This window comes from Passer domesticus, chromosome 5 (assembly GCF_036417665.1).
Source record: "Passer domesticus isolate bPasDom1 chromosome 5, bPasDom1.hap1, whole genome shotgun sequence".
Lineage (NCBI taxonomy): Eukaryota > Metazoa > Chordata > Aves > Passeriformes > Passeridae > Passer > Passer domesticus.
Window position 1 is genome coordinate 34,273,635 of NC_087478.1, and position 20,615 is coordinate 34,294,249.

At 38.3% G+C, this 20,615-nt stretch overlaps 1 protein-coding gene across 2 annotated transcripts in view; it reads left to right on the forward strand.

Moving 5' to 3' along the window:
* LGR5 (leucine rich repeat containing G protein-coupled receptor 5) overlaps nucleotides 1-19,276 on the forward strand; it is a 91,557-nt gene extending 72,281 nt beyond the window's left edge. For both annotated transcript variants that reach the window (XM_064419504.1, XM_064419503.1), the window contains 10 exons: nucleotides 322-393; nucleotides 500-568; nucleotides 690-761; nucleotides 3,717-3,782; nucleotides 3,979-4,050; nucleotides 4,916-4,987; nucleotides 6,852-6,977; nucleotides 11,790-11,935; nucleotides 13,592-13,675; nucleotides 15,293-19,276. In XM_064419504.1, coding sequence (XP_064275574.1) covers nucleotides 322-393; nucleotides 500-568; nucleotides 690-761; nucleotides 3,717-3,782; nucleotides 3,979-4,050; nucleotides 4,916-4,987; nucleotides 6,852-6,977; nucleotides 11,790-11,935; nucleotides 13,592-13,675; nucleotides 15,293-16,383 — 1,870 coding nt within the window. In that variant the 3' untranslated portion in view covers nucleotides 16,384-19,276. The remainder of the gene's footprint in view (nucleotides 1-321; nucleotides 394-499; nucleotides 569-689; nucleotides 762-3,716; nucleotides 3,783-3,978; nucleotides 4,051-4,915; nucleotides 4,988-6,851; nucleotides 6,978-11,789; nucleotides 11,936-13,591; nucleotides 13,676-15,292) is intronic.
* Nucleotides 19,277-20,615: the final 1,339 nt, after the last annotated feature.

The window sequence follows — 20,615 nt, forward strand, 5'->3', positions numbered from 1 at the left end:
TACATTTGTCTTAGGTCATAACAAAAGTCTTCATATGTGAAATTTTGTCTTCCCAAACATGGGAGGAAGAGAGAATATTTTGTTGGCTAGCTTCTGGCATTAAACAGGAACACAGTGACTAATTGAATGTTCAAAATGTGACATGTGACTGATGAATATAGATTAGAGGGTGAGAAAAGCCCAGAAGGTGACTGACTACAACCAGAGGGGCACAGTCTGTGATTCAACATAGAGAGCTGACTCATTTGATTATAATATAATAATATATTTAGAATATTATAAAATATTTTTCATTCATTGTCTTTTTATCATTTTTTTCAGACATTTTTATGATAACCCTATCCAGCTTGTTGGAAAATCTTCTTTTCAACACTTACCAGAACTAAGAACTCTGTATGTGTTTACTTTTTATTTTAGTTTTCTTTTTATATTGCAATACTAGAGTTGTCCCACACTTTCATCACCATAATTTTACTGAAATTGTTTTTTTAAATTGTAGGACTTTAAATGGTGCTTCACAGTTAACAGAGTTTCCTGATCTGACAGGGACTACAAGTCTGGAGAGTTTGTAAGTGCTAGAGAAGTATTTCTGCTTTGTTTTACTTTCTTGTATACTATAAAGAATGTGCTAAAAAATTTTGGTTTTCGGTCTTCAAAAAGTAATTGTTTTTCATAAATTCTTTCAACAGGACACTCACAGGAGCACAGATCACCTCTCTCCCCAAATCAGCTTGTGACCAGTTACCTAATCTCCAAGTGCTGTATGTTTCAGTAAGATTATTAACATGACAGTAATGCAAGAGATTAATAGACAAATGAAGCTATTATGATTTTAAAATTACCCAATTACTGCTATTTCTGTGTATCACATTACTTCTTAGGAATTCAGCTCAGGGAGTTGGCTCCTGTGTTATTTAAAAAGTTTACAACCCTCTTACCAATCAGGATTTCCCATACATTTCTGAGAAAGATAATTACTTAGCATATTTTTAGGAAGATATAAAAAGGTTCTTGATTTTATTTAAAAAAAGACAGAGCTACCTTATTTTCATTCATTCTCTGTCTTCTACAGTACTTTAGGATTTTTTTCTCACTAAGGCAAATAATTCATTGAAGTGAATAGAAAATATAAGGACAGCAGTTTTGAGTACTTGTTATGTTCCTCTTTTAGTTTCTTTCCCAACCAGACATAAGTGGCTGACTGAAGTTGTAATAGACTATTCTTTGACATAGCTGGGCATGTTTGGTATACTAAATACACAATATTATTTTAGCTTGGAGATTTCCTTGGATTTTGCTTAATCACTAACAAAAGTAATTGTTATGTCCACTTCTTTGAGAATGAGCCAAAAGCACTTTCCTCTATGTATTACATCACTAGGAATCTATTTGATATTAATTCTCTGGCCAGCATTAAAACAACACTAATTATAATGCATTATTTGAATACCAGAGTGAATGTCAAGAACATTTCCAGAAAAAATTACATTTTAGTTAATGGACTCAATATAATCATTTCCAGAATGATAAAAGACAGTCTGCTGCCACAAAAAAAAGTCTGCACACAGAATTAAGTTTAAATAGTCCTGTAACATTCAAAAACAATAAGTAATCTCAAAACAGAGTGCAAACAAATACAGCAATTAATAACTTACAGCGTTCATAGTAGAGTAGGACTGTCCATTGGAAATTCACATTTTTTATTTTTGAGTGCTACCCTACATAATTCAAGCTGATACTTACAAGAGGAGGGAATTGATTTATCATCAATTTCAAGTACTCGAGAGCTGCTCTTTCCCCATTGCTGCCAGATTGGAATGAGCCTGCTGAGTCCCCATTTCGCTTTGACATCAGTTCTGGCAGTGCCAGGGAGGATGTGGGTGCACTGAGCCCACCACCCATGCCTGAGTCTGCGACCTTGCAGGGGCTCCCGGGCTCAGTTACACTCACAAACAAATACACTCAACTCCCACCCAAGGGCAAGCACTGCTTTGGAAGGCAGTTTGTGCGTCCTGCTGAGATGGGTGTGCAGGAGGCTCCTGGCTGTGTGCTCGCCTGCAGGAAAGTCTGGGAGGGCATGGTCCCAGCAGCCCTGGAAAGGCTCCCTCAGCACAGCTGGGCACAGGGAACAAAGCCACTTGCCCTCTGCTGCTGCCAAGAGCCTGTGTATTAAGAAAGTGGGGAAAAAATACCTTAAAAATAAACAAGTAAAATATTTCCTGGAGTTCTGACAGAAACTGAGGGGAGAAGGGTGTCAAGTTCAGGGTTTTTTTCCATGTGTGAGGAGGGGTGTCAGTATGTACAAAATTCAAGCTGGTAACATATTTTTAAGAAGACCTAAGTGATAAACCTGTGGATGACAGAATAGCCAGTGTCTGCCAGACATACAAAACATCCTTTACCTTGGATTAAAAGCCTCTAGCTCACTTGAACCCTCTGTAATGTCTGATTTGGGCCACAGTGTACCTTATTTTGCATACACACAAACCAAACCAGACCAAACAAACAACAAACCCCTCACCCCAAACATATTGAGATTTGCCTTTCTACAGAGTAAAATCAGAGTAAAGACACAAACACGTAAAGACACAAACAGTCATTACTTGCACTACTTCCACTAATCAAATATAAAATAGTCCAAGTGCCCCTCTTGGAAAAATAGCAGTGAAAATACAGTTTTACTAATGGATTAAATAGATGGAGTTGAACCAGTTTTAGAGAATTTGAGAAGAATTTCACAAAGTGAAAAGTGAATCTCTTTCATGTGATAATACTGGATAACTGTGAAAAAGGGCATTTTTTCTAATTCTAGGCATAAGCTTTTTTTCTCTATTCTTTTCACATGCAAATTTCCCATTTAGTTTTCCCTGAACAACACACACACGCATACGTACACACACACACACACACACACACCTATATATATATATATATATATATATATATATATATATATATATATAGGATGTGACTCTTGGGTGGTGGGGGCTGGTGTCTGGTTCCTTTTCTTTTTCCCCTTCAGTTTCTGCAAATTGCCTGAGCTTGGTTTTGATTAGTTATATTATACTGTAAATCAGTCCAGATGTTTCAGTTATTCTGTAATTTGTTGAGTTTTGGCTCAAGTATTTTTAAGGTTTTTTTCCCCCATGTAGTGATTGATTTCAAAGTTAGTTCCAATATTTTTTGACCATTTCCCTCAGTTATAAGATGTAGCAGTCTAAGGATCAGAGGCAATACTGCTTAATTAAAATGTAGAATGGGAAGCTGATTGTGGCTCTTGTCAGAAAAATACAGGATCTTCTCTGAAAAAATATGAATATATATGCTTAGTAGATTATTTTAAATTGTTAAAGTCTTTATCAGAATTTAGACATGATAACTATGAAGTCTGTGATATAAATCCAGTTTATGGATTTAAGACACTGTAAGACACTCAGCAGAAGTCTGCACTTTAGGTAGGAAATCTTCAGACAATGCAAGGAATTTGCAAATGTGGATATGGAGTTAATAAATCTTGCCTTTTCCCCTCCTCTTGCCTCTTCAGTTAGAAATCAAAATGTGACAGATGAGAAATAAGTGAGTTTGTACACTTCTATTCTTCTGTGACTGTGGATAAAAATAAATTATTTTTAATTGAGCATGAAGCTATACAATGAAAGCTCTTTTTCTTTTAACATTCCTTTGATGTTAATATATTTGTTTCTTGTATAATTCAGGGATCTGTCTTATAACCTGCTGCAAGATTTACCCTGTTTTACTGCATGTAAAAAACTCCAAAAAATGTAAGTGTTAAACCACCCTAAAAAGCTTAAAAAGAAGCATCTATGTGTGTTTGAGTAGAATTAACTTGGTTATTGCTCGCTGATTTGACATACCCCAGATACACTTTATTGAAGTGGATCATAAGCACAATCTAAAACACCCCAAAGTGCCTTCCAAGTGTGTTTGAAACTGAGGAGACGCTTATTGCTATTTCAGAGACTTGCATCACAATGAAATTGCTGAAATCAAAGCAGACACGTTTCGGCAGCTGGCTGCTCTTCGCTCTCTGTGAGTACCCCTAACAGACACCCACACAGGCTCTCAAAAATATGGGCTGTATGATGTCTGCCCATGATGTACCCCAAAGGATCCTTATTTCAGTTTTTCCTCACTGTGGTCTTTCACTGTGAGTTCATAACTGGGAAAGGAGAGCAAACATTGTGAGGTTTAGCACCTGCAGCAATTAATTAAAATATATAAGCTTATAGCCATAAAAACTGTCACTTCTAAATGTTTCTGGTGGAAGTAGAGAGACTTACTGGGCCAGAGCTGCTATCTGTTGGCAGGTTCACGTTATAATCAGCTCTAGGGAGTGAGAAGTCTTTTTACAGAGAACAGCATCTTGAGATGTGGAGTCCAGTCATGTGCAGGTTTCCAGTTTTCACACAGACTCGTGTGCTAGAGGAATGATTTTTGTCAAGAAATTCCTCATGGTTGGAATTTTTTGCAGAATTGAAGCCGTACATTTTTAAGAGTTGCTTTCAGTCTCTTTGACTTTTCAGGGGCAGTGAAAACTGAGATTAGGAAGTTAAGCCTTTTGACCATGGGTTGCTGCTCTTAGTCACATGAGAAAGTTTTAGAAGACTTAGTCCATATAACCCACCCTTCTTTCTGCTGCATTAGGAGGCTGTGAAGCAGACTGAAGTGTCTTGGGCTGTGGCAGGCATTGAGACATTTTAAGTTGCCAGTTTAAAAACACCACAACTGACTAACAAAAAATTTAAAAATCCTTTGCACTATGAGATATGCAGGAGCTTATTGAAAATATTGGCACATTATCGATACTTTTTTATATTTAGGCCTCCTAATCAAGTGTTTGAAACTTCCATATTCACTCAGTGGGTATGTAATTTTCTACTCACTTTTCTTGTAGGGATTTAGCTTGGAACAAAATTAAAACTATTCACCCCAATGCCTTCTCCTCTTTACCATCTCTGATCAAACTGTAAGTATTTTAATATCTTATACATTCAATTTTTGCATTTTTCTTGCAAGAGCATACAAAAATTTAATAACTTGGTGCCCCAGCAGAAATTGAGGGTTTCTCTTGTAATTATCTGGTCTGTTGAATACATATCTAAATGTCTGCTTTCTTGTACTTCCCCAATTCACATAAGTATTACAGCAAAGCTGCATACAACACTGTGTAATCATTTGGGGTCCATGAACATTATCAGTGCATCTGCCTCTTTTCACTCAATTTATTAGCAGTTAATCTGTTGTAGCAGTGGTAAATATTTCCTGTTAGTTGTGTTTCAGGCCTCAGAAATTGGATTAAAAATTAAATCAGAATTTTTTTTTTAATTCATCTCTATTTTATTGTTCCTCATTTGATGAAACAGTTTTTCCTCTTTATTAAGTTCTGCCAGAGCACTTAGTGGTCAAAACACTCTACAGCCAGTTTTGAAGGCCTTGTTCACAAGCACTTCTCAGTGCTTACTAATTTATTTTTTTCCTACTTCCAACTGTCACTGTAATGCTTTTTTGATATGAATCACTGAGGCATTGGCTGTATGGGGAAGATGTGATAAAAATTCCTCTGCAGTCATCTTGCTGCATGGTTGTCACAAAAATATGATGCTGGGCATTTGCTTACAGATAATCTGGTATCTGCTAAACCTAAATTTGGAGAGGTATTATTTTCTGTTGATATGCAAAGCCCTCTGAATGGTGCATTGACAAATGCCCACACAGACAATTTTGTCTATAATATCCCTCTTGGGGCCCTTCTCAGAACTTACCTACTTTTTGAGATGAGCAGTAAATTTGGACAATACAACAGTCAGAGGAGGCTAAAGAAAAAGGCCCTTGAACACAACAGTAACACAGTGTGCCAGTGTTTCCTGAAATGGTAGTCTCTGACCTTGGTCCACCTCAAGTCAGTGGTCATTTTCAGCATTGCAGTAGAACCTGAATTTCACCTTTGGTCTTTAATGGTGCTGTGTGCAAGAAAGCAGACAATAAACCAGAGAGGTAGAAGCCCAGTGCATGAACAGACCTTATTTTATGTCTAGGCCTTAGATTTCAGTGTATAGTCCAGACTTTCCTGTACACAAAAGCATTTTGACTGCATTAGACTTTGTTTCGTCCTCCTTGGCTGTTGACCATCTGAAGTATTTCAGAGTAGATAATTGTAAGAAGGACTGAAAAAACTCATTGAATAAATGGGAGAGAGAGCAAAATAGAAAACTACCTCTGGACTCTTTCACTATTTTGCTGTATCACCTTAATCCCTTAGCACTTTTTCATTCACCTGTTTTACCTTCCCCAAGTTACCCATCTGTGTTCATCTGCACTGTTGTGTCTTCCCTCAGCCACTCAGACAAATTTCAGCTTGGAAATGTCATCTCCCTCTGCTCCAGCCCAGACCTGTCCCTTCCTGAAATGCACATCTTCCCCACAACGCTGACCTGCTCCTTGGGCAGCTTGCAGGGCAGCCATGCCCTGTAGCATCCCACTGAAACTTTTAAACTGTGGGAAGCTGTTTGGCTCCTTTGAATTCACATAGTCTGGGGAGAAGGTTTTAAAAGTAATTTGCTAGTCTTAAAGCTGTCACTATGACTACTTTGAGTCAAAATTTGGGAACAGAGACCCAACTAACTACTAGATGTTACTGTTAGCTTTCTGCTAGACATAAAGGTGAGTATTCCTGAGCAGTGCTGCAGCTTTGCTGCATTCACTGGGGCCTCTGTTTACTACAGTCTTTTTTTATTGAGTTAGAAAACTTTAACCTATTTTTTCAATGTGACACTTCTAGTGCTGAAAAAAAAATGAAAACCATAAGCTGATTTTTATTTGCTGTTACGCAGGGATGTGTCATCCAACCTTTTGTCCTCTTTTCCTGTGACGGGGCTACATGGTTTAACTCATTTAAAATTAACAGGAAATCATGCCCTACAAAGTTTGATAACATCTGAAAATTTTCCAGAACTCAAGTGAGTATATCATTAAAACTAATAAGCCACATTTGTGTTCATGTGCAATGGAAGGTGTGTCAGTGTGTAACGCATGTTACTTCGTATTGTCAGTCTTTGATCTGTGCCATTAAAACTAAAGCAAATATGATAAAAATGATAGACTTCTTTTATTATGCTCACTTTCAACTGAAGAAACTATGAAGGTTTTGAAATATTAACCCCAGTAGTTGCTTAGTACGAGCCACATCTGCTTCCTGGTGATATGTTTCAAAAGCTGTTAAAACAATATTGCTGGCAGCTTGGTGATACGTCCTTCTTCTACTGGACTGTGCTCACAGAACTCCCATTATACATAATGAGAGCACAGCAAATACAGAGGAAGAATATACTGCTGAAAGACCAAAAGATTTCACCTCTTATCTTTGAACATGATTTTTCTGTAATCTTTTAATTAAGATAGAGATAATATTTCCCAAGTACTAATAACACACTTCAATATTAATAATTTCTGTGGGTCCTCTGTGATACAGGAAGGAAGTGTCCTCTAAAGACTATTTGCAGCTCTTCCAGTCACTGGGTGACCATGGCCTGTATGGAGCTTGAACCTATGACCTTGGCATTATTAGCACAATGCTATAACCAACTAAACTAATTTCAGGGTCACGACAAAGAGGGTTTTGTCTCTGACTTCAGGATATTTGGGAGTTTCCCCTAACTCTCCTTTCATTTTTATTTTTTCATTAGAAGATGCCAAGTGCAGCATATACTTTATCACGTTTTACTGTAAAATTTTGGTATCTGAAAATATGAAACAACTAAACAGTGTGCACATAGTTAGAAAATCACAGAGTGGTTGAGGTTGCAAGGGACCTTTGAGGCTATCTTGTCTAACCATCTGCTCAGGCAGGGGCGCCTGGAGCCTGTTGCCCAGGACCACATCCAGAGAGCTTTGGAGTATCTCCGAAGATGGAGGGCCCATCCTTAAGTTTCACAGGATTTGCCTTTTGCACTGGAAAAGGCCCAAGAGCCCAAGCAGGCAGACAGCTCAAGATGCGAGCATTAACAACAAGGACTGGAGTGTTTGGAGTTCTCAGTAAGGGAATGATGAGTAGAAGTGTGGAGCTGTGTACAGCACTGGAGGGATCCATCCTAGAGAACTTTTGTGATGGCATGTTAACACAAACTGAGATAAGAGCTGCAAAAAATGGTTCCAAGGTTAGGAAACAATGCCTTAAAGGTCTTAATAAACCCAAAAATGGTAGTTTGTCACAGGGCAAATTAGACAGTGACTTCATCAAGTGCATGAAACTATAATATTCAAAGTACTAGAGGCCTTAAACCTCTTTTACATTAGAGATCTTGAGATAGGTCTCAGAGGCCAAGGAACAAGTACCATAAAAATCATGATTGGTTGAGACTGAGCTTATTATTCTCTCATTGGCTTTGCCCAAATGCTGAGGCAGGTGACAATTCTAAAATAATTGACGTTTCTTTAAAAGAATGTAAACACAAGAAAAGTTATTACTCCAACCTGGCAATTATATAATTATGCATATACCTTTACCTAGAGGCATAACAGGTGCTGCAATAGTCCTAGAATAATCAATTATTCAACTGAATTATGAATTCAGATTTTTTAAATTATTTTCTCAAAATTATACTCTATATTAATTTCCCTTCAGCAAAACTGTGTACATTACTCAAATGAAAGTACAGTGTATTTCATCCGGGCAAATTGTTAACAAGGATGTGTCAAACTAACTTAATTATTTTTTAAAGTGTATTCAAAGTATGATATCTAGTGTTAATTAGCATCCATAAGAACAAATTATACCCAGTCAGAAGAGAATAAGGTAAAATCCTGACCTACAGTCTGCATTACTTTTACCATAAATCAAAATGAGGTCAAGATTTCATGCAGGATCACTGCACAGAAAATGCACAAAGCACCAAACTTAAACAGACATCTAAAACAAAATGGAATTCCACCATTTGCAATTGTTGTAACTAGCCAGTGGTTACATTAAAGACAAATTCCTGTATAAAATCTTCCTACTCATCTAAATTCATCAAAACAGACACATCAAAGAGTTGAGCATCCCCTTCCCCATCTTCAGCAACAGCACTAGTACACTCTGCAGAGCTGAGCCCAGCCTACTGCAGCCAGCCTGGAGGAGGCAAAGTCAGGCTGCCAGCCACTCCTTCCTTCTTTATCTGATGCTTTGATTCAGTGCTGAAAAGAACTCAGTGCTTTGCTCCATTCATCATAACTGTGCCTTCCTGTTCACCATTAACTCCACACCTTTGTGAGGGAGAAAACGACCTTGTGTTCTCTGCTGCTTAATCTAAAAACACAAAAAAGAGGCATTCCTTGCTAGAGGAAAAAAGAATTATCAAGGGTACAGATATCATTAGTAAGATAAGGAGTATATAAAAATAAAGTTAGGCAGTGTTTCTAAGAGTTTAATTTGACAAAGTCCAAATCTAATCACCCACATCAAATAAGCACTAGCCATAAAAAGGACTGCCTCCAGCACTGTACACCTAAAAGTTCCTTCTTTGTTTTTTCTTTTTTTTTTGTTAAATGTATCTTTTATGAGACAAAAAACCAACCAACCAAACAAAAAAAACTCCTCTGTCACCAAGAAGATCTGATACTTATTTCCCTGCTTTGCGAAGTATGTTTTGGCCTCTGTGTTCTGGGTTGCAGCCATTGTGTGCAGCTGGGCTTTGCACACAGATTAAGCAGCATTTGCTAATTTAAAGATTATGTATATATCCTAATAACACAGGCTGAGGGGAAAAACAAACATAAACTGTTCAGATTTAAGAATGGATGCTAGAAATACCTACAGAGAGGATAAGAAATGGGAGTCTTGCTGTTTAAATATAATTTAAAATCCATGGATGTTTTTTGGCTACATCATCAAAGTAGTGGACTGGTACAATGTGGGAAATCCACATTTCCAGTGTATGACAGACCAGCAGGCTGGGACAAGCACAAGATCTGGAAATCTGTTATAGAGGTGTTTGAATAATCAGAGAATAGAATACATTTCTCTCAGTCTCTTGTGCTTAAAATATCCACTAACTGTTCATTCCCCCAGCTGTATCAATGTCCTTCCAAAGGTCTGAAGCCACAAGTTGCAGGGATCACCTCACAGAACTTTTGATAATTGTTTTTATTGTTCCAAAAGAAAGGGAATTTCTGTTTGGGGATTGGGATTGTTTTTATCCCAGATGATTAGCTATGGCTTAGTCTAGTAATCAAGGGGTTTAATACTAGTTTGTTTAAGAAGGGCTTATGGGAAATGTGTTCAAAAATGTTTAATCAAGATAATCTTATGTTAAAAGATGGCATGTGTTACCACATGCAGATGAATGTGTTAGAAATTAAATATTTAAATCTGCTGGCCTGAGGTTGCTTGACAGTTGGATCTTGGTTATTTTGAACTATTATTGAGTACCCTAAAAATTTTGTATTGGGTACAAGGGTACAGATTATTGTGGTTAATTTCCAACAGAAATGTAAGGTTATAGAATCTAAATGCCCCCAAATGCACAAATTTAAAAAATCACTTTAGAACTTAAGATTCCGTTTGTTCCCCTTTGTACCAAGTTTTGGCTAGTGCACAAGTCTAAGTCCTGTTGGCACTGGGCCTGATTCAGCTTGATTTCTCTGCAGATTTCCCAGGGGGTTAGAGGTTGCTTATTACACTCATTATGTTAATTTACATGATTAACCTGTTGAAAGTAATCTGATAGGAGGATCTAGTTTATTCCTTTTAAGTTAATTCAGAATAACTTCTAATCACCTCTTTATCTTTGAACTTTTTGGTATATTGGGCTTTTGGAATTAAGGTGAGTTTTTAGGTTTTACTATGTGCTGTTGGTGAACTATGCAAATTAAATAGCTTTGCTTCCATAACATAAAATGTCTATGGAATAGAAGTAGTCTACAGAACTCAGAAAGTAGTTCTTCCCTGCTCCCCCAGAATTTGTGCATCCACGAAGGAATTAAATTCACAGTGTAGCAGAAATGTGCAATTTTCTGGCAACAGGAGCCTTCATAATCACTGGAACTCACTGACGTATATTAGTGTTAGGAATAAAAGTTATCTTAAAAGAATTAAGAATGAGTATCCTGTGTCTTGCAATGACTGTTCTCCTTTTTAAGACAATTAAAAAACTAAAATTTTTCTCTTAGTGACATTTCACATACAGTGCCCAATTCCCTCACCTTTTGGTTTAGAATACTGATTTCCTGATCTTTTGCACAAGAAACAATCTCCTTTTTGCCATCTTACTGTGAAATGAGTTGAATGTGGAGAGAGGTGAATAAAGGTTGATTTCCAAAAGATCTCCTGAAGTGAAGAAATTCAATTTGGGAAGTGTTTTGGTTTTGCCTGATAGCAGGTTGTGATCTTCAGATGTGGGGTTTTTTTAAATAAACCGTTAAGAAAGTAACTGTTGGATAAACTGTTGATTTACACAGTAAAATCATTGAAAAATCATAAAAGCAGAAATACAGTTCTGAGTAACATTCACTCAACAGCAAGACATAGATCTCCCACTTTCATGTCTCCTATGAAAACACATAAGAAAACTGCAGTATGCTTTTTCTAAAATTAGCCTAGAAACCATCTGCACTTCCAGTGAGGAATTTTATTTGTGAATCCTCATTTTGTATTATCATGACTGATTTTTACTCAGAGATGTTTTTACTTCCAGTTGTGGATATTTCCTTTGTGTTAACTGTAGAGGAGCAGTACAATCCAGTAACTCTGGTGCTTAACCACTACCATGGTATGCTGCCTTGTTCTTCTGCAGGGTCATGGAAATGCCTTATGCCTATCAGTGCTGTGCCTTTGGAGCCTGTGAGAACCACTACAGAATCTCCAGCCAATGGAACAAAGATGATAATAGCAGCCTTGATGACGTTCATAGAAAGGACGCTGGACTGCTACAAATTCAAGGTAACCATCATCTTAGGCTTTTAAGTCTGCCTGAAGGCTGTGAGCAACCTGTGCTTTTAAATAAATCCAATACTCTTTACAGTCGTAGATGTGGCCTCTACCTTGTTTCTTGCTCAATAATATGTTATTTAAGTATTCCTGTGCTTAGCAAACTCATTATTTTAGGTCTGCCATTCAAAAATCTCCCTCACTTATGCACTCGTCTTTTCATCCAAATAATAGCATAATAATGTGGTAAATTAAATCTTCCCTTTATATGAGAGACAGAGTAGTTCAGCTGCTATATAATTCCATACAAGAGCAGGCCAGCTAAGATGTAGTTTCTTGCCAGCCTCAGAATGGAACATGTCCTAAGCTTACCCACACACTTCAGGATGAGTAATAGCCAAAATATGTGGCTACTTTGGCATATTTTTTCATAGAATTGTAGAATCATAGAATATGCTGAATTAAAAGGGACCCACAAGGATCATCCAGTTCAACTCCTGACCCTGCACAGGGCAGCTCCAAGAATCACTCCACATGCCTGAGAGCATTGTCCAAACCACTTTCCTTTGGAGCCTGTTCCAGAGCCCAGTCATCCTCTGGTGAAAAAACTTTTCTTGATATCCAACCTAAACCTGGCTCAGCTTCATGTCATTTCCTTGAGTCCTGTCCCTGGTCATGAGGGAAAGAGTTTGGTACCTGTGCCTCTGCCTCCCCTTGTGAGGATGTTGAAGACACACTGAGGTCTCCCCTCAGTCTCCTTCAGGCTGAACAGAACAAGCTACCTCAGCTCCTCATATGGCTTCCCCTCAAGGCCCTTCACCATCCTTGTGGCCCTCCTTTGGAAGCTCTCTAATATCTTTAGCTTTATATTTCTCTTATATTGTGGCACTCAAACCTGCCCCCAGGACTTGAGGTGATGCTGCCCCAGTGCAGAGCGCAGTGGAACAATCCCCTCCTTGGCCCAGCTCTGATGCTGTGCCTGATGTCCCCCAGGACAGTGCTGGCCCTCCTGGCTGCCAGGGCACTGCTGACCTGTGTTCAACTTGCCATGGACCAGGACCCCCCAGTCCCTTTCCATGGCACTGCTGTCCAGCCTCTTGTTCCCCAGTCCATGCACATAACCAGGGTTGCCAGAGAGCACATTTGTTTTCCAGGACATGAGACTACTGCATTTTTCTTCCCCTTCAGCACTAGGTCCGTTACTGGATCTGTTATGTAGGGGCACACATACATTTACACCACCCTGCTGCATTCTGTGCTATCTCTGTCCCTGCAAACCAGTAGGTCTCAAAGTTCAGCAAGAATAGAACCAAGAATATGTGCTGGTGATGACAAAAGAAACACAGAACACTTGATTAATTCTTAGTAGTATAGCACAACAGCAGAATTCATCTTTTAAACTCCTTCCTAGACAATCACACTGCAAATTAGGCAATAGAGAATGTACCTGTAAGTGATTATTTTCAGAGAAGTAAAGATGCCAACTTTTAAATAATCCTGAGTACATTAATTCAAAACCAAGTAGGCATATGTCTGCTTCTGCTCATGGTTCAGCAGGGAAAGAGATAAAACCAGGCCTTAAATACCACAGGCATTTTTTCAACTTTTACTAAAAAAATCTTTCCTGAAAATTACAGTAACAATTCTGGATTTTTCTCTCCCCAATAGATGAGCGTGATTTTGAGGACTTTTTTCTTGACTTCGAAGAAGATTTGAAATCTCATCATTCAGTGCAGTGCTCACCTTCTCCAGGTATGAAGCTGCCAGATAGATAGGAATTCAAAGACAGTGTTAGTAGATATTCGATATGCAGAACAAACTGTGAATCAGCTACTAGGACAGCCACATGATGTGCAGTAATTTGATGAGTGTAATACAAATACATTGCACAATAATATACAGTTTTGCATTGAATTCCACAAAACTATTCAGCCAATATGAGTGTAGAAAAAGTTTTGCCCAGTCACCAATCTCTGGGCACCTTTTCACCAGAATTGATACCCAATCAAGAAAATGAGAGAGGAAAGACTCTTCTACTAAGATACAGATGATAAAGGCAGCAGAATCTCTGCTCTCTCAGTCTTTTGCAAAGCTAAAGCAGTTCTTCCGAATGTCACTTGAACAACACACAATTTAGGTCTCTGTCTAGGGAATACCAATCACTACTGCACTGTTGTGTGCAGTCCCTCACAAAGGACACCCAGCACTGTAATTTTCTTTGTAGAATGTAGCCAGCCATGGTCATAAGTTTTGATTTTTTGATTCAGCAAATGTTTTCACTAGCCATTTTTTCATTCTGAAACATGAACCAAAAAAACCCAAGTGACACCTTGTACTTCAGCATTCATTTTAAGCCATGATTCTTGTTTGCAACAGCAACTAATAGTAAATTTTTTAAGTAATATAAAGAGGAATAGAAAAGGCAGGAGGTCAAAGAACAGAGTTATTTGACTGTCACATATTCTCCAATGGCCTAAAGAAAAGTTCTGAGTTCATTAAAACATTGCTGCCTTCAAGGTAAATTATCGGCAGACCTGAGAGAAATTTTAGCTTAGATTTTTCAAATAGTATCTTAGAAAAACTTGCAAACTGACACATTATATTCTTATGCTTACTTAATGGCAGCAGGCATAGTCATAGGGAGTTCCTTTCAGCTGCAGGGTTTATGTCTTCATGGAAAAGCACAGGCCACTGTGAGGGGCTTGCATTGCTGGCTTGTACCAAGACACGTAATGTTTCTCTGACTGCAGAGCGCTCAGCTTCAACTGCACGGTGTATGCACCTCAGTAATAGAGAATACTTCAAGTATTCAGCAAGCTTCAGTCATAATGACCTGACTTCAGACACAGGAGATCCAAAAAGGCAGCACTCCCAAATGCAAAGAGACACAATTTTCTTGGACTGAGTAATGACATGTTATAAGGTACCCAAAGCATATCTGTCCATATCCATTACATCACCAGGACTCATTAGGAACCTGTTTTAATTTAGTTAGAGGTGACATTTTCAGTGTTTTTCACACACTGACAAATATCACAGCATTTCTTGAAACTACAAGAGTTGACATTCACACTGCAGTAGTACTACAAGAGTTGACATTCACAAAAAGAAACCCATAGACTACTTGTGATGAAGGCAAAGACTCATGTGCACCACTAATGCAATATGCATCACACATTTAGCAGCATGTTATCAAGGTCTCAGATTACTCCAGAGAAAGTGCAAATTTCCAGCTCCCTTTATATACTAAAATTCAATCTTTGGCTGTGCTGAGAATCTGCAAGCAGCATGAACTTTAGTGTCTTAGAAAGCACAAGGGTTTTTTTGTTTACATGGGCTTCCCTTACCCTTTTTATTTTGGCATTTCAGGTCCCTTCAAACCATGTGACCATCTGTTTGGTAGCTGGCTGATCAGAATTGGAGTGTGGACCATAGTGGGTTTGACCTTTATTTGCAATGCACTGGTGTCTGCTACAGTTTTCAGATCTCCATTGTATATGTCCTCCATAAAACTTTTGATTGGTTTGATGGCCATTGTAAATGCCCTGATGGGCCTGGCCAGTGGAGTACTGGCTAGCGTGGATGCATCCACTTTTGGTAGCTTTGCTGAGTATGGAGCTCAATGGGAAAGTGGAATCGGTTGCCAAATAACTGGCCTTCTCTCCATTTTTGCTTCAGAGGCTTCCATATTCCTCCTTACCCTCGCTGCACTCGAACGTGCATTCTCTGTGAAACATGCTGCAAAGTTTGAAACTAAATCCTCCACTGCTAGCATAAAAGTTGCCGTTTCCTTTTGCTTTATGCTGGCACTAATCATTGCAGTGATACCCCTTCTCACGGGAAGTGAGTATGGGGTTTCTCCGCTCTGTTTGCCACTCCCCTTTGGAGAGCCCACTGCTATGGGCTACATGGTAGCCCTGGTATTGCTGAACTCCCTTTGCTTTCTGGTAATGACTGTTGCTTATACAAAGCTCTACTGTAGTTTAGAAAAAGGAGAACTAGACAATGTTTGGGATTGCTCTATGGTCAAACATATAGCCCTGCTACTTTTTACTAATTGCATTCTTTATTGCCCTGTGGCCTTCTTATCTTTTTCCTCCTTACTAAACCTCACTTTTATCAGCCCAGAAGTGATTAAGTCAATACTTCTAGTGATTGTCCCTCTGCCAGCATGTCTAAACCCACTGCTTTATATACTTTTCAATCCACATTTTAAGGAGGATTTGGGAAGTCTGCGAAAGCAAACTTTGATATGGAGGAGATCAAAACATGCCAGTCTGATCTCTGTGAATTCAGAAGACATAGAAAAACAATCTTGTGACTCAACACAGGCATTGGTAACCTTCACAAGTGCCAGCATATCATATGATATGCCCACCAGCAGTTCCCTAATGCCACCCTCTTATCAAATGACAGAAGGCTGCAATCTTTCGTCAGTCGCATTTGTTCCCTGTCGCTAGTTGCAGAAACAATACAGAAAATACCTCTGTTTACAAAATTTTTAATCCCAAAAGTAAGTGTGAATGTGTGCATAAGAGTGTAGAGTGCCTCTATGCACCTCAGAAAACAGACAGTGACAGAACTTGCAGCAGGCTGAAAATCCAGTACTTGAGCCTGCTCAGCCTGCTCCCGAAATGCTGGGATGAAGGGAGGAAAGGAAAGCTGCTGAAGTTTGTGCACTTGTATCAGCTGCTCTCTTTTAAAGTAGCACTACTCAGAAAGGGCATCAGTTGGTCAAGAACAAAAATAGCATATTAAAGTTGTAATATTTTTTCAAAGCATCAGCTGATGTTTTCAGGGGTTGGGTTATTTTTTTCCTGTTTATTGCAATTTGGTTTTAATAATAGTTTTTCAGTGCCATGATTGTTTTTTCTAAGCATCTCTGTACGGCCTTTGTTCAGCAAGGTATTTAAAGGGAAGAGTAGTCCTGTTAAAGTCCTAGAGGTTTCTGCAGAGTACCCTTTAATGAAGTTCCATGTTTGATAAAGCTGATTAAATGGTTTAATTGGCACTGGGTTTGGATTTTGGAAGTCAAGTCTCACTTGACAAAACATTTTTAATTGTCAGCAAAAGCTAAAAAATTAACATGATGTGAAAGAAGTTGATCAAAATCCTGTCAAGCATTTTGAATGTAATTGTAAATGGCAAGGCATTGTCTCATGGGTATTTTTCTAATGAGGTTCTGCATAGTTTGGTCCTGAATTGCTTTCATGTCAATAGAATTACTCCCAGAATTACTGATGATAAAATTGGCAGATGACTTGTTTAATCTGAAGGTGGAAAATACTACATAGAAAGTTATCAATGTAGAAAAACTGGCATGCTGAGAACTATTAAAGGACACCAAAGGCACTCAGAGAGAAACGTTAATTTAAGGTAATTTGTCTAGGAGCAAAAACTGTAATCCTGCTCATAGCATGATCTCTGTCTCACGAAACAGTGATTCTAGAAAGCTGCTAGTTCTTAGTCACTAGTCAGTCAAAGGTTTAGAGGTCACCATGTCCTTTCGGATAAGGATAGCCAATATCCTTAGCAAAGGCAATATCAAGCAGGAGTGAAGAGGCTGTGTGATCTGTGTTCTTAGCACTGATGCAAGCACTCCCAGGATATTTCAAACGCTTCTTGCATTCACATGTTGTAAAGAACATAGTGAAATTGGAAAGGATATGAATATCATAAATGTAAAAGAACTTAAGAAATAAGTGATTTTATCACAGTTTATAAGTAGCTGCTTCTGGGATACAGAAGCTTGAAGGCAGAGAAGTACTCATCTGAGAGAAGAATCTGGTATGCTTAACTGGAAATTGACATTAGGGATACGCAGCCTAGAAATAAAGGTGAAAATTGTTGATAAGAGATGGTCATTAGCTAGTGAAATTAGTGTCACCAAAAATCTCTAAATTCATATTGGATGTGTTGCCAAAAAATATACTGGAGCAGCTGTTGAAATTCAGGGACTTCTGATGGCTTTAGTTTAGAAAAAGGCTTGATTAGGTTAACAGAGTTCTCTGACTTTAAATCTGTTAATACTTTGCTGAATCAAGGCATGTATGTTTACGCATCAGAAGGATCCTAGTTAGAAAGAAGAGACTTCAGTCCTTGCCAAGTCTACTGTTAAAATATCTCAGACAATAGAGCCACCTAGTATATAATTTTTTGACCTTATCCAAGCCATCAGGGCATATCCCAATATTCTTTTCTCAGAGCTGGCAGCTTTTGCTTAAATAAACTGATAATTTGAGACAGAAAAAAAAATTCCTATTTTTGTTGTTGTTAAAAAGAGTTCCCTAAGGAGTAACATTTCATAGCCCAGTATTTGCTGCTCAGTTAATGGCCACTCAGCCTCCAGGTGAATGAGACTAATTTTTAACATTAGGAACCTTAGGCTAGGCCCAGCAATTAAGGTAATCCGTTACAGATGATCTCTGTTGTTCATCTGTTCCTGTATCTGAAACTTCCTGGGACTCCAAGGATGGATTTTCACAATGAAGAATTTGCTGCCAACAATGCATATGCCTTCATTTTCTTGTCCATTCACACTGGCATATTTTTAGTTTTGCAGTTACAGATGGCATCAGTTGACTTTGGCTGATATGTTCATCCTTCAGGGAAAAAAAATGAACCAATTCTGAAATTATGTATGATAAAGTCAGCTGGGTACTTATCTTAATCCTTTATCTCTTGTGGCTTTTGAAGCAGTGCAGCACACAGCTGCAGAAACGATGCCTGAAACCACTTTGGATTAAACAGAGGATCAGTCAACCATTGCACAATACCTATTACCATGTTTACTTAGCTTTAATTTAACTGGGGTCCATCTGTGCTGCTCTGCTTAATGTCAGTGAGGTTCCTTTCAGCTTGCTATATTTAAGAAGTTTGTAAAGAAATTTGAGAAGCAAACAATGTTATAATTCTGAAGGCTAGTTTAAAAAAGCTTCTTTAATCAGAACTTTTTTAGCTTGCAGAAGGTCCTAAAGGCTTTGTGACTTATTTTTATAAGCTTGTTTGAAATATTTTGATCAGATATTTTTAACTTGAAATTGTTAAAATTCATTTAACAGATTTTTAAAGTAAAATGTGTAAATATAGAACTGTATTTATTATTACAGTGAAATACAAGTACAGTAAAGGACATGAGATTAAGCCCTGTACAGTTTCATATTGATATTTGCTATATTTTCTGCTCATATATGTTACTAGATCCATTATCTGTAAATAATATAATGTAAATGTGTAGTGATGTAAATAGGTGACATGCTTTCTTTTCTATCGGTGTTCTGAACATATGTAAGTTGTAATAAAATGTGACTACACAGTAAAGAGCATTTAATCATGACCTAAAACCTCACAAAATAGTGTGCATTCTCAATTAATCCTTTCCAATTTATTGCAAATATTTACACTACCTCTCTAGGTGTCTGAAATTGGACAAAATATAAGTTACAGGTTGTGTGCTGTAAAAAAAAAAAAAACTGTAGAAAAAAAGAAAAAGAATAGTAGTGTTTCATTTCAACACAGACTAAATCTTTTACCAAAACTTCACTCGCAGACCCTTATGAAGAGCTCCCACTCCCTGTGCACACTCCTGTAACTTGATGACCTCTCACAATTGCCACAGGTGACACCAGCACCTCCAGCTGTGTGACAAGGGTGTGCATCAGGTCAGGCACAAGTTACCCACAACCTGCAGACCATACACGAGAGAGGGACAATTCAGCTGCCCTTCTAACACTGCTGCTTCTAATAGAAGACAGCAAATTCTCCCACATCATTCCTTATTTTCTCCCTGATCTGGCAGGTGAAGCCAGTGAGGGGATAACCATCCCCTGGTATGTGGCAGAGGGGCAGCAGCACCAGCAGGTGTGAAATGGATGCAGGTGCTGAGGGCACATGAAAGGGGGGGCTTAAAAGAGGTTGCTCAGGCTGCAGCAGAACTTCCAGCTCAGTTGAATTAAAGGCAGGCAGCAGCTAAGCACAGCTTGTTGTCATCTTGTAGGCAACAAGAACAGGTGAAACAGTGCATGCATTCTTGTTAAGAGAGAGTGCAGCACAGAACAGTTACACCTGTTTGGTTTTTTGGAGATGGTGATTGTAGGTCATTCCCATGAAGTATTTGAAACAAAGAAGTAAAATGCCAATTATGTAAAAACTCTCAGAAAGCAATTGTTTAGTCAGGAATTCATATGGCAAGTAATGGATTACAAAGATTTTTAAAAAGAAAGTAGAATTGTCCTGTATTTAAATGGATTTTAGAATAGCATGCAGGTTCTCAGGATAGATGAGGCTACTCTGGGGAAGGTCATTTCAGCCAGAAGGGCCTGTGCAGAAGAAGTAAGTTTGTTGAGTGAGTTTTAGAATAGTTTTATTGGAATAGGACAGACCATCAGAGAATGGGAATAAGAAAGCCATTAATTATCTTTAGGAGCAAAAAAACAGAAGTATGGCAAAGCATAGGGGAGTGCATAGCTCAGGGAGGGCAAAGGCCATCAGGAGACAGGATGCAAATGGGTGGAATTTTATGAGATATTGATTAATATCTCATAAATAATATCTCATATGAGATTTTAAGAAGCATGATGGAGTTCTTTGAAGGATGGGGAGTTCAGAGTGGATACAAAAAGATGGAAGTGTTGTGGTGGCTAAGGACATTGAAATGGTGAGAAAACAAGCAAGTAAAGGTGATTTCACATGC